We start from the raw sequence: 14,533 nt of genomic DNA on the forward strand, positions 1-14,533 counted from the left end.
CAGCAATCTATTATTCCTATCTTTCACTTCCCTACTATTTCCCCTTTCACACTGCCTTACTTTCTTTACCTCCTTCCAAAACAATTTCTTACTCTCCCTCCATTTCACACTCAGATTCCTCCCAAACTCTTCATCCACTTTCTTCTTACTCTCCTTCACCAGTCTCTTAACCTCCCTTCTCCTGCTCACATATACCTCTCTCTTCTCTCTCTTATCTTCTCCCACGATAGAAACAGAAGGGCTTTCAGTAGAGCGCATGCCCGTTCCGCGTTTACTAATTCATCATCATCACTATCATCACAGTCATCATCAAGCATCATTATTTTTTTTCGCTCCTAGTACCCCCCTTCAACCTCTCTCTCGCTTCCCAGCAGTGTTGTATCTCATTTTTCTTTGCTAAGATTATTACGGTTGTCTTTGTTCTTTTTTCATCTTGATTCTCCCGTTACTTTTTATGTAATCCGGTGACAGATGGACAGACAGACAACCAGTCAGAAAAACAAACCTTCAGACAGGCAGACAGAGACAAACAGAAAAGCAGACAGACAGATAGACAAAGATAGACAGCCTGGTAGACAGGACTGAAGATATAACCTTCTCCACAGTAATGAGGAAATAAAAGGAGAGAGAGAAAAAAAAATGCGAGAAAATGACTGGGGAAAAGGCAACGAAAAAAGAGCAACAGCCAGAGTGACATTTATTTGGTTTTATTTTCGCTCGGCTGACTTCTTTTGCATATTTGTTCGACGGATTTTTCTCTTCGGATGCATTTTCGTTCAGTGACATATTTTTTGGTTTTATCTTTGGTTTCGATGACTTTTTTCATTTTTTCTTCAAATTTTGGTTCAGAGTACCCGGTTATGCAAACGCCCCTCAGTTCCCTCCCTATCCCCCGAACGGAGAATGGTGGACTGCAGGAGGATAACTTCAGCCTGCAGTCCACTGGGTTCACATTTTCCATGAATCTGGGACTGCAAATACTACTACTGACGTACCATTTTAGTTTATCTGACAGTTTTACAAAAATGACTTTTTACGGATGGTTTGGTTGACTTTCTGTGTTTTGGCATCGGAGAGAGAGAGAGAGAGAGAGAGAGAGAGAGAGAATGGGGAGGAAGGAAGGGGAGAACACACACACACACACACACACACACACACACACACACACACACACAAGCAGAGAGTGCATGTAGGAGAGATAAAAACGCATTATTGACAGGGGTAAAAAGCTACGCTCATTTTTCTCTGTCAACACTTTTGGCAGTGGTAAAGGATCCGATACTCCAAACTGTTATCCCGCTGATATCCCCGCGTCGCCCAGGCCTTGAAGTGCCATCTGGAGTTAGTAGGAGTGACGGCTGAGCTGAAGGGGGTGAAGGAGGGGGAGAGTGGAGGGAGAGAGGGGGTAGGAAAGGAGAGGGGGAGAGTGGAGGGAGAGGAAGAGGGGGAAGAGGGAGGATCTGGAGAAGAAGGGAGAGCGAAGCTGAGGAAGGGTTTGAGAGAGAGAGAGAGAGAGAGAGAGAGAGAGAGAGAGAGAGAGATTGAAGAAATATAAATATAGGAAAAGGGAATAGAAGGAGGAGGCGAAGGAGGATAAGAAAAGAAACTGAGAGAAAGGGAACTAGAGAAAGAAATATGGAGGAAGCCTGTGAAATAGGAGAAAAGGAAAAGTGGACGAGAGCAACTGGAGAGAGAAGAGGAAGGGAAAGTGAAGGAGGAACGAAGTGGAAACACAGAAGGGAAGGGGAAGGGAAGAAGAGGGAGAAGGAGAGAATAAAGGATGTAGGAGAAAAAAAAGGTGGTAGGAGAGAGAGGGGGAGAGATTGGGGTTGAGGGGGTGACATAGAACAAGTAAAGAAAGTGAGAACTAAACTGTAAAGAAAAAGAAGTACGAATAAGAAAGAAATACCTAGAGAGACAGAGATAAATAAACAGGTGATCTTTTGACAGACATACTTGATTGAGGAATAAGTAGCAAAATCGGACAGTGCCAAGCAGTTTTAAAATACGTAAGTCTGATGCTGAGATGGATGGTGTGATGAAGGCGAGAGAATAATTGATGAGACAGGCAGGCAGACAGACAGACAGACAGGCAGACAGACATACAGAAGGACGGACGGACAGAGAGAGAGAGAGAGAGAGAGAGAGAGAGAGAGAGAGAACATGGAAGCAAATAAAAAGAAAAATAGGCAAAGAAAAATATATTTAGGGAAACAGGATACTTGCAAAAGGAGGAGGGGGAGCGGATGAAAGGGGTGAATGAGATAAAAGGGAGAATGGTTGGAATATATGAAACCCGAGGAATATACTAAAGCAGAGGCTTGCAGGCGAGAGAGAGAGAGAGAGAGAGAGAGAGAGTAGGAGGAGGAGGAGGAAGAGCAACGGGAGAGGAGCAATTTCATGGGAGATGGAGTAACAGAGGGAGGGAGGTTGAGGAGGAAAACAGAATATACAGAACAGACGGAATGTAGTCAACTATTTGTTGCCGAGCATTGTAAGGAAAATAAAAGCAGGGACTTGAATGAAATAACAGTAAATAAATAAACTAATTCATTCATTCATTCATTCATCCATTCATTCATTAAAAGTCAGAGAAAAGTTCATTGACAATATTCCTGTAGAGGGGGTTAAAAAGGTGAAAAAAATATTCCGGAATTGTTAGGCGTTGAATATAATGCCAGTCTATGTTTTCTTTTATTGGATGTGTGTGTGTGTGTGTGTGTGTGTATAAGATGGTTGGTGAGAGAGAGAGAGAGAGAGAGATTGGAGAAGAAAGTGGAGGTAAATGCAGGGGAAACATGAGTGACAGGTGAAAATAAGAGAGGGAAAAAGGGATGGAGGGGAGGAAAGGAGAGAGAGAGAGACAGTATTAAACGAGCCAGATAAAGAATGAGAGATATTGAGAAGGAGAAGGAGAATGGAAGGTGTGAGGGTGGACAAGATGGAGAGAATGGGAGATGTGAAGAGGGGGATGGTGAAGTATATAGCAGGAGAGAGAGAGAGAGAGAGAGAGAGAGAGAGAGAGAGAGAGAGAGAGAGGCGTGGAGGAGGCTAAGATAAAGAAAAGTAAAGATCTGAGGAGAGAGGCAAGTAAAAGAAGATTGGGAGGCTTGGGGAGACTAAAGTTAAAAGAGTGAATTACGAAGGTACACAGCTCGTATATCACCAGCGAGATAGTTCAGTATTAATTCCTTCAGCCCGAGTAGCCTGTTGGTGATAAAGATAACGAAGATAAAGGAAAGAGGTAGCAGAGAGGGAAGTGATAGAGAATGGAGGTAAAGAAAAAGAGGTAACAGGAAGGGAGACGATAGAGAATGATAACAGAGAGGGCGACGATAGAGAATGATGATAAAGAAAAGGGAGTAACATAGAGAGGGAGATGATAAAGACAATGAAGATAAAGAAAAGAGGGTAACATGGAGAGGAAGATCATAAAGGCAATGAAATGGAGTAAAGAGGAGCCGGCTAAAGTCAAGAGGGGTCAAGAGGACGAAGACAAAGAGTGTGAGGTGTGAAAGAAGGTAAAGAGCGCACGACGTAACTGAATCAACGCCCACAGTGAGGTTAATTATTTTCTGTTTTAGTCATGCTACTACAATGCTATTTAATTTTTCGTGAGGGTGACTTCTTGAACTGCAGGGTTAATTAGGACTTTTATTAACCTGTATATTACTAGACAGTACAAGGTTGAATAAATAAAGAGGATGAAAGATATTTAGAGAAAATCAATATACAAAAGTGAAAATAGAGACAATGAGAGACGTAGTGAGGGGAATGACGAAAGAGACTGAAGAAGCATGAAAGGAGACCGATTAAATTTCAGAGGTAGTAAGTAGATCAAAATGTAGAGGATAAATATATACAAAAGTAACAAAGTGAATGGGAGGCATGGAGGCATAGTTTGCTGAAGATAGGTAAAAGTGAGACACGGAGAGGAGGAAGATAAAGAGAATGAAGAGGCGTGTAGAAGAGCAAGATAACGTTGAGAGGGAGGGGGTCAAGAGGCAGGAGGGGAAGATAAGGGAGGGAGGGACAGAGGGGAAGAGGTAAGGGAGTGAGGAAAGTGAAAGAGAGATAGTGGAGAGGTAGAAGAGGATGGCAGGGGCTGGTTCAACAGGAAGAGCAGCGTGAGGGAGGAGATGTGAGGGAGAAGAGGGAAGTGGAGAGGGAGGAAAGGGTGGGCGATAAGGAAAAATGCTCAAGGGGGGAAACGTAGGAGGATAAGGAGAGAAGAGAGTGAGAGGAAGGGGACGGAAGGAGAGATGCTTGAGGGAGGAAAAGACGCGAGACAGGGAGGGAGGCGTGAGGGAGGAAGGAGAGGGAGGTAGGGAGGAAGACAGGGAGGGGGGAGGTAGGGAATAGTCATTAGGAAGCCTCTTAACCCTCCCCCTGCGTCACACTCATTATACCTTACTCACTGACTCTTTAGATTTTCTTTTTTTAAGTTAAGTAAATACATTTTCTCTTTTTCTATTTTATCTGTAATAATTTCTCTCATTATCTCTTTTTCAACAAGTTTATCGTTAAAATCAACATAGTTTGCATCAGTAACATACAAGAGGATAATGAGGTGTAATGTGCAGAATGAATCGCTAAGGAAGAGGTGTTAGGTAATCTCCAAAGCCACTTAGAATACTTCCCCTGTTCCTATTAACACTAGCAGATTAACAAGCACATTCTCCAAATCTCATTATTATCCTCATAGCCCCGATTATCGACTTTTTGTAGATTATTTCACCCAGCTCATTGACAGAGAAAGACAGTGCTACACCTCAACATCCTTTCCAGAGCACGGCTTCGTGATAAGCATCAAATATCAGTGTTAATATACTCTTAAAACTCGGCGTCCCAAATGGAGAGATGGCAGTTTTAAGCCAAGTTAGAATGAAAAGAGTGTAGTCCGGCAAGATCGATCCCGCTTCAGCATTGATTTGACGTTACGCTTCAGTTGCTTTTCTGTTCTGTTCTGGCTACTATAAAACTTGTATAATACTATGTTGAAGTTCAGTAACCTATCGGAATATTGATATGTTTTCGACGCTTCGCTCCTTCGCTATATCTTTTTTATTATTCAAGCAACTACGAAATGTTTCTATGTAGACGTGCACTTTTCTGTTCTGTTCTGGCTGCTACAAGATTTTTATGTAGGTTTAGGTTCACTACCTGCTAATAAGTTTATATGTTTTCGACACGTCACTGCTTCACTGTTTTTTTTTTTTTTTTTTATTTTTTTTTTTTTTTTGGAGAAACCACGAGACGTTTTTATAGGGATGGTTTATATTTATAATCTGTGTGCAGATGACTTATATTTACCTTATTCTTGCTATATGCAGACAATTTTATTCACCTTAAGATTTTTTTTAATAACTTGCTTGGTTGGATATGCCTTGCTTCAACGCCTACAGCATGAGAGGTCCAGTAAATACAGTGTCCTGGTGGAAGTCTGATTAAAAATGACAGATATGCCACTAGAGTGAAGGGACCAGGCAAGACCTCTTACACATACGTTGATGAAAATTATCCACCTTGACAACGTTCTATGGGAAGTTTGGCCTAAGTTGAGTAAAATCGTCTGGTGATAGCAAGGGTAAGACAGGGAAGTCATCTTTTGTTTACTGCTTTTCCTCTAACGTGGCCTGAAATTTACACCTCTCTATCTTGAATACTTAGTTCTAGCAAGAAATTAAAACAAGAACACAGCACTAGCCACAAAGGAGTGCTATGAAAAGGATGTAGGGCCATAATATTGTCCTTTTCTGCCACCGAGCTACGTGACATACGCTGCAGAAGAAAGAAAATCTGGGCCAGTTAAGGTAAAAGAAATACTGGTCTTGTCCTACGTTTACCAGTTTCTTACAACGTCACCTAATATATATTAATCCTGAAATTATACAACAAAAACATTTTAAACAAAGATTTTTCTATTCACGAAAGAGGAAAGCACATCTAGGACTGATTCCGTCATATCCCTAATTAATCTTATCTTAAATACATGTCCTTCAACGCTCCCGATCATTACTCTTCTCAGTTTCCTCCTCTCTGGCTCATTTTTTTCTCATTACTCATTCTCTTCCTCTAACATTAGCTTCGTCCTTTGCAGCCCCTTGTCATTACCCTTATTGCTTACGGCAGAAGAAAACAAGGTGTGACATCAACAGTTAAGTTAAACTGCTGCACCCATCCTTTGTCGTGTAATTATTGTTACGCATCAAAGCAGTACAAAGTTTCAGACCAAATATATAATTTTAAAAAATCAGCAGCCCGTCACAGCTTCCGGCAGCGTCATTGTCAGCGAGTGTTGACCATGTCAGTATGAACATTAGCCTGTGTGGCTGTGTGTTCGTGCGTACGTAACATCACTGTGTCAATCTTTACACAGAATTTTACCGTGTGTGTGTTTGTGGATCTTGCTTATTGGCAGATCCACGCTGACCCACACCGGTCGAGTTGGGAGCAGATGGATGGAACTCAATTTCGTGTGGCAGAGATGAAACACGAGCGCAAATTGCCATGTTGGAGCCGCACTGTAAAGCACGCAAATGTTCCCAAAGAAATTTGTATATTATTTTGTTTATCACAGTACTTTGACTTGTACAAAGGTATGAGTTATACATATTTTTGAAAGAACTGTTTATTAGGACCTAAACTGCGCTGAAACTGTTATTTTTTTTAATTACTTTCTCATTGTTGATACACACAGCATCTGCCTGTACAGCACATATGAAATTTCTCTAGTCTCATTTCCTTACATTTCTTCATCTCATACAGACTAAAATATGAAGGTTTACTTGCCTCTCTCCCATTTTTCTGTTGGTTTCTGTAGCCATTATTTTTTTCTCGCTTTAACCATTTCAGCCAGCAATTCAAGCTTTCTCTAGCGTTTCTCCCTTTCTTCCTTCCTTCTTTCCTTCTTTTCAAGCCGCACATCCTGTTAAATAAACTTCCTCCAGCCTTTCTTCCTTCCTTCTCTTGCCTGCCTCACCACAGACTGATAAGATCAACTCATCTCCCGCGACTCACCCACAGTGGCAGTCATCCTTATAGCATCATATTTTAGCTCTCACATTTTTCTTTCTCCCAGACTTTTTCCTGTTACCTCTTAACCCATCCAGTACGAAGATATTTTTTCGCTTATATTCTGTGTTGGGCGTATGATTATAATTCCACTATCTTATAAAACGCAGATCATTGTTGTTATTGTTATCTGTCGTCAGGCTCCTCTGGAAGTGACCCTAATGAACTGGGTGCCGAAGTTGTCCTTTTCCTGTAGTCCACCATCCTCTTTTCGAAGGGAGGGAGGGAGGTGAAGGTCGTTTGTATAATAGGGCAGCGGAACTGCCGGGTTATATCGGTGCTGCCTTGTGAAGATGACCCTCTCCAACACCAAATAAATTTGAAAACATTCTGTTTAAACCATATTGCCAGTGATCATCTGGAGAAGATGGAGGGTGAGCGACTGACTGGGACATTGATATGGCAGCGGATAGGATGACATGGAGGCAACTCGTTTGTAGCCACCCATTAGGGGATTAAAGCCGACTGACAATGGATAAATTGTTTTATACGTATTACAGACAGCATAACCTAACGTAACCCAATCTAATCCACCCTAACACAACCTATACTAATCTGATTCAACCTAACCAGTAATCTGTTCTCTCCCACAGCGGTGCACATGTCAGCCGTTGCGGTGGTGAACGAGAGGGCGAGACTCCCTTGCGACGTGACCTCCAAGCATGTGGACGACAGGGTGGTGCTCATTCTGTGGTACCGTGGCTCCACCGGCACTCCTATATACAGGTGAGAGAGAGAGAGGGGGGGGGGGAGAGAGAGAGAGAGTCGAACAAGTTGGAAACCGCAGAGAAGGCCATAATTACTAAAAAAAAAGTAATTAATATGGCCCGACTCTGAGAATGACAGGAGCACACTGGTTGTGATTAGCTAAAGGTATCAGCATTTCCCTTCACTTGGAAACTTGGGGAATGAGCCATTATAGTGAAGATGAATGAAAGGATTTTATTGGTAATAATACGTTGAAGATATGGAGGGATTAGGATTTATAATGATATCTTGAAGTAATGGAGGGATTAGGATTTATAATGATATATTGAAGATAGGGAAGGATAAGGATTTCTTATATGTTGAAGATGTGGGAGAATTATTGTCACTTTACCCGCGAAGATCTGTCATTGTACTTTATTTCTATGGAATGATTGAGATTTCATAATAATGCATTGTAAATCATAGAGGAATGAGGATATCCCATAGTCTGAGAGCGAATGAGTTACCCTTCAGTGTGATGACATCTTTGTTATTCACTCTTGCCTCACCTGACATACTGACTCGCCTGTGTGGAGCCCTGCAGTAGGGAAAGAGTTCATGAAAGCTTTATGTAAACCTTACAATTTGAAAACCATCCTGACTATAATATAAACCCTCCAGTTTGAAAGTTTTCTCATGAGGTGAATAAAATCACCCGGAAATAGCAAGAAAAAAAACATTAAAAAATATGGGTACCTGTCCCTTTCTCATAAGCTTAGGAGGTATTGTAGCACATTACCAGCCTTATTTAAGCTTATTATTCTTGCATTATTCTCAGTTTCGACATCTATACAAACCGTGTTGATATTTGAATCCAATAGATAACGCCGAGAGACTGTCGACACGCGATATGCAAAATAAATCGCCGAGAGAAAGAAACCGTACTCAGGCACCAAGAATGTGAGTCTTGGTCACGTAGTAGAACCGAACAGTGCAGCACGGGACTGCATAGAGTTACTTTCAGGCATAATGGCAGACAGAGGCACGTAGTCTCCATGTCATTGTATATATTTCCATGTTACTAGAATCTCGCATCGATCGTAAAACACGGCAGTAAGTAAGCCTGAAATTTCTTTTTTAGATATACTTTTATTTGTTTGCCTGTCACGTTTTGGGGGAATTGCAGGCTAAACAAAATCACATACTTTCTCAATATTGTTTATAATCCTCTGTTACTAGAATCTCCCACCGATCGCAGAATATGGCAATAAGTAGACTGTAATTTTAGTAATGCAGTTATTAGTTTCCTAGTTAATTTTTTTCACGAAGTACCTGCCATAAACTCACATAATTCCTCCATACTTTTTTGTTAATATTTTCGCGTTGCTTGAATCTCGCACCGATCATTAAATTCGACACTGAACCAGCCTCAAGTCTCATTAATGCAAGTGTTTGTTTGCCTACCAGGTTTTTCACGAAGTACATGCCAAGAAAAGGCAACTAGTTCCCCCATAGCATTTTTTTTTTTTTTTTTGCTCCTGTCTTACTAGAATCTCACAACGATCGTATAATCCGACAGTAAACCGGCTTAAAGTTCCATTAATGCACGTGTTTGTTTACCCGTCATGTTATACACGGGAGCACCTGCGTGTCTTTAGCCGCTTGCCGGGAACACAAAAGTGAAAAAAGGCATACTTGCTTTTTTTTTTTTTTTTTTTTTTTTTTTGCAGTGTAGGTGGCCAATATATTGTGCCCGTATGCAAATGGCTGTGCTGCCAGGACGGACATTGTGTGTATTACTCCAGCTTTAAAAATATGAGCACAGAGTCGGGCCGGAGTGGGGAGAGGGGCGCTTTTAGGCTGATTACCAGGTGCAGTTGTCAGCCTGGAGGTGTACACACACACACACACACACACACACACACACACACACACACACACACACACACACACACACACACACACACACACACACACACACACACACACACACACACACACACACACACACACACACACACACACACACACACACACACGAGATAGTCAGGAATCAAACTTCATCTACTTTTCCACTGAATCTACCTCTGACTCCGGGCATGTCCGTCCCTTCCTCCCTGGCGCATCATATCAAAGAGACTCACCTATGGGCAAACACGAGATGTACGTTAAGTTAGGCCGAAAGTTCGTTTACTCTTTCACTGCGCCAGTTTCTCACGTATAAAATGTCTGTTACTTTCCTTCTTGACGCAGCATATGAGTTATCTTTTGGTAGGGAATCTAATGAAGCCTGTTTCAATTTAGGAGTGTTAGTCAGCAGAGGGAAGCGAGAGGTAGTAGTTGTGAAATACAAGGCAAACATATGTCCATAACTCTGACTCTACGTAATTCTGAACCGTTTATATTTGTCTTTCGCTCTTTATAGAGATGAACACTGAAAAACCGTCTTTCATCTCGTAAACACGGTATTTTTAAACCATTCCGGAAAACAGGCAGTCATGAAGCCTTATTGATGAACTGTTAATGGCAAATCAGGTCACCATTCATGAACTTGTCAAACATTTCAACCTGTGCATATTTCCGCTTTGGAGAGAAATTTTTCGCATTAATAGTACCGAGGTCATTAACCTCGTCAGTTATTACAAGTTAATTCCTAACATTTTTCTATTTTGGTGAGACTTCTCCAGATGGACAATATGGGGCTGGAAAATACACACACACACACACACACACACACACACACACACACACACACACACACACACACACACACACACACACACACACACACACACACACACACACACACACACACACACACACACAGTTCTAATGCAGTACCATATATACCACCAACGATAACGAAAGAGAGAGAGAGAGAGAGAGAGAGAGAGAGAGAGAGACCGGTATTCCAACATGTCTCCGGCACAAGCCGTATTGTTGTTTACTCGTGAAAATACCAGCTCTGGTTTCGCAATAACATCAGCAACAGTTATCTTGCATTTTAAAGTTACCCTTCGCAATTTTGCTATAATAGGTGTACATAGAGTTTTTATTCATGCCATTACGAGATTATTTTTGTCAGCTAAGAGAAACTGTTACAGCAATTGAGGAGTTAAGAGTTGGAGTAATTAAGAAACAGAGGTGTAAAAGATTCCTCCTCTGACCCGTTGCTTGTTTCAGTATATTCATTCTAACACTAGACGATTTTATTCAGCTACGAAATCGAGGGAGTCGGAGGGTTCATATTAATACCTCTTTCATTTATCCCATGGGTTTATTTACCTCAAAACCAGACGATTTTGTTAACTGAGAGAAAGCGTAGCAGCCAGATGGCAAAAGGCTTTCTCATTTAACCTGTTCGCCACACTACACTCACATAAAGAATCCTATTCAAGCTGACACCAGACGATTCTCCAGAAGTCGAAGGCCTGAAGCTTTTCCCTCTGATGACGTACTTCTCTGTTTTATTCTTGGTAATTCAGACGATTTTATACGTCTGTGGTGACAGTTTTCGAATTTTCTTCATTGCTACAAGAGGTCCTCTGAAATGCTGAATAAAATCGTGGAAGTAGCAAGAACAGACCAGGAAAGCTACAAAAGGTCCCTAAATGATATGTAAAATTGTTTGAGGGTACTGTAATAAATTAATAAAACCACGAAAGTCCTCAAAATGCTGTATAAAAGCGTCTGGAGGTAGCAATAATAAATAATTAATACGCTTCACCGGGCAGATAGTAAAAAAAAATATAAAATAGAGTACCCCTGGTTGTTTTAAAAATATATATACAGTATATGGAAAAATTAGAACCTGATGGCCTGTAAAATGTAAACAGATGCGTTGGCGAAAAAAAATAAAAAATAAAAAATGATGGGCTGTAAAAACACTAACTGATGTGTTGTAAAATAGAAATTGTGAGGGTAATGTGTGAGGTGGGTGAGAGTGTACCCGTGCTATCCCTCCCACTCCACTTCATCCACTTCCCCCCCTCCACTTTCCACTTCTCCCTCCCACTCTCCACACACTCTCTTAAATTCCCCCCTCCCTCCCCTCTGTTTCGCCTTATTCTTCCTCCTCCTCAGCTTTCTCCGTTCATTCCCTCGTCCCCCTTCTTCCATCTCCTACCCGTCCTACTCCCCTGTTCGCTCTTCCTCCTTTTCTCTCCCCACCCCATCCCTCTCTTTCCCTCCCTCCCAGCCCATTCCTGCTCCCTTTCTTTCTCCTTTTCCCACCCATTCTCACTCCTCGTTTTTCCCTTCTATGCACCCATTTCCACCCTCTCTTTCCAATCTCCCTCTCTGCCTTCTCACACCCCCATTCTCCGCCCATCCCTTCTTCCTTTCTCGTCCATATTTCCCCTGCTATCCTGTTTCATATCTATTATCCACCGTGTACCTGCTTGTATGTTTATCAATTTATCAGTATTTCTGTTTTCTATCTGTTAGTCTCTACCAACTACCGATCTGTCTTTTATGTACCTGATTTGAAGCGCGCCCGCGCGTGCGAACGCGCGCACACACACACACACACACACACACACACACACACACACACACACACACACACGATATTATCTGGCATTGTTTGTTTATTTATTTTTCCACAAGTTTACAGTAGCGACTCCACGCTGCCAGGTCTAGGAATACACACACACACACACACACACACACACACACACACACACACATTCCCACTAAAAAATACATGTGCACATAGACATACGCACGGAGCCGCCTGCCAAATGTGAGATAGCACTCAGTATTAGGGGAAAATTGTGAAGGATGATGTTAGTATGTCTGTTCATGTGTGTGTGTGTGTGTGTGTGTGTGTGTGTGTGTGTGCCTTAGTGCGAGTGCGTGTTTGCCGGGTGCGTGGATAGGTTGCCTGATGTCCTAGTGTTTACATCCCCGGTAGTTTATTCCTGTCTCTAAGTTTACGATCCCTGGCCAGAGGATGGACTTTACGATGTCACTGTTGTTTTTGTGTCTGCTCCAAGGCTGGCCACGGAACAGCTCTGAGTTTTTGCGTCTGCTTTAAGGCTGGCCAGGGAACACGGCTGAACTGAGAGTTTTTGTGTCTGCTCTAAGGCTGACCACTGAACACGGCATAGTTCAAGAAATTTTGTATGTAAAGCTGGTAAGGAAACACGGCTAAGCTCAGAGTTTTTGTGTCTGCTCTAAGACTGGCTGCGGATCACGACTGAACTCTTAGGTTAATGTTTCTTCTCCAAGGCTGTCCATGGAACACGGGTCAGCTGAGTTTTAAGGCATTAATTTTTATGGTTTTCGTTGCGTGTGACTGATTTTAAATCCATGAAAACGATGGCATACTTTGTTACTCATGGTATATCCTGACAACGTTTATTCTGGTTGCGAGGTACTTTTTGATCTATTGGGGCAGCTTTGGCCCTCACGAATCATTCCTACACAGGGGGCTTTCCGAAGCTGAATAAAATTATCTGCAATAACCCCGTTAATATGTCATCAGATGAAAGGGGTTACATATAGCCATCGTTGACGTTGTCCCTGCAAAAAAAGGTCTACCCAAAGATGAATAAATTCGTCTAGAGGAATGAAGAATAAACCAAATGAATACTTATCAAACTGAAAGGAAGTAGAGGAGTGTCTTTAAACAAAGGGTAGAACATTGTCCTCCCAAATAGCGAAAGTTCAGATTTTCCACACTTGGGCGACGAGAAAAAGACTGAAGGGAGTATGAGAGTAAGTGAAAATGTTGTGAGACGAAGATCCTTTAACAATCATAAGAGCTACGTATGGCTAGTCTCGCACCCATGGGAGTTGTAATAATACTCCATTTCCTTTTTCTGCTCCTAAATTTCACTTGCAAGCTTCTCTCCCATTAGCTATAATAGCTCTTTGAACCTTTTTTTATTTCAGAATTACATTCCGCTTGCTATGTTAACGGTCCGATTCGTTTTTCTGCTAAATGTTTTCCCATCCTCACTTTCGTCTCTCACACGCACTCAGTAATAACCTCCGATTCCCCCATTTTCTAGATTCTCTTTCTAACTGGCCTTCCTCACTCCCTCACCCACTGGAACCTATTCTAGTCTGGCTTCTCTCACCTCCATGGAACTCAGGGCAGGGTAGGTTAAATTTGTTACATGTGCTCTAGCCTTTAGCCTCTCATCCCACTATCTCTTGCTCTCTACTGCCTTTCCTGTGTCTATATTTTTTGTTGATGTGCTGTAGGCTCTGTGTTTTTTATCGCTAGCACAAGCCTGATTTCTCTGCTTCTCTCTGTCCCCTTCTTGTCAGCAAGTTTCTCTCTCTCTCTCTCTCTCTCTCTCTCTCTCTCTCTCTCTCTCTCTCTCTCTCTCTCTCTCTCTCTATTTATATATATATATATATATATATATATATATATCCGCCCAAGTACATCCCTCACTTTTTTCATACTAACATCCTTTCTCCATACAATCTCGCAATTACCGAACCCAACGGCACGATCAACACAGCTATCCCTCACCTTTTTTCACACTAGCATCCTTTCTCCATACAATCTCGCAATTACCCAGCCCTACAGCACGACCAGTACAGCCATACACACTCATCGGGCCTGCAGTAATCAGGTGAATGGCAGTGGTGGTGAATGGTGGTAGTTGTGGTTGTAGTTGTGATGATGGCTGGTGTAATGAGCAGGCAGAGGAGGCGAGAATGTTGGTAGTTATAGGCCAATTGTGTCGGCTATGGGGGTTGGGGGACCCCTTGATGAATGGTGGTAGTTGTGGTGGTCGTTGTGGCTGTGGTG

General features: G+C 42.1%; 1 protein-coding gene across 1 annotated transcript in view; it reads left to right on the forward strand.

The window, feature by feature from the left end:
* The first annotated feature begins 3,416 nt into the window (after positions 1 to 3,416).
* The window catches only part of LOC145411865 (protein turtle homolog B-like), a 149,737-nt gene continuing 138,620 nt past the window's right edge, over positions 3,417 to 14,533 (forward strand). The window contains exons 1-2 of the mRNA XM_080281824.1: positions 3,417 to 3,504; positions 7,668 to 7,800. Of these exons, the coding sequence (XP_080137950.1) occupies positions 3,417 to 3,504; positions 7,668 to 7,800 (221 nt within the window). The remainder of the gene's footprint in view (positions 3,505 to 7,667; positions 7,801 to 14,533) is intronic.

The sequence above is a fragment of the Coenobita brevimanus genome, chromosome 91 (assembly GCF_032717465.1).
Source record: "Coenobita brevimanus isolate Jiangsu-jjx chromosome 91, ASM3271746v2, whole genome shotgun sequence".
NCBI lineage: Eukaryota > Metazoa > Arthropoda > Malacostraca > Decapoda > Coenobitidae > Coenobita > Coenobita brevimanus.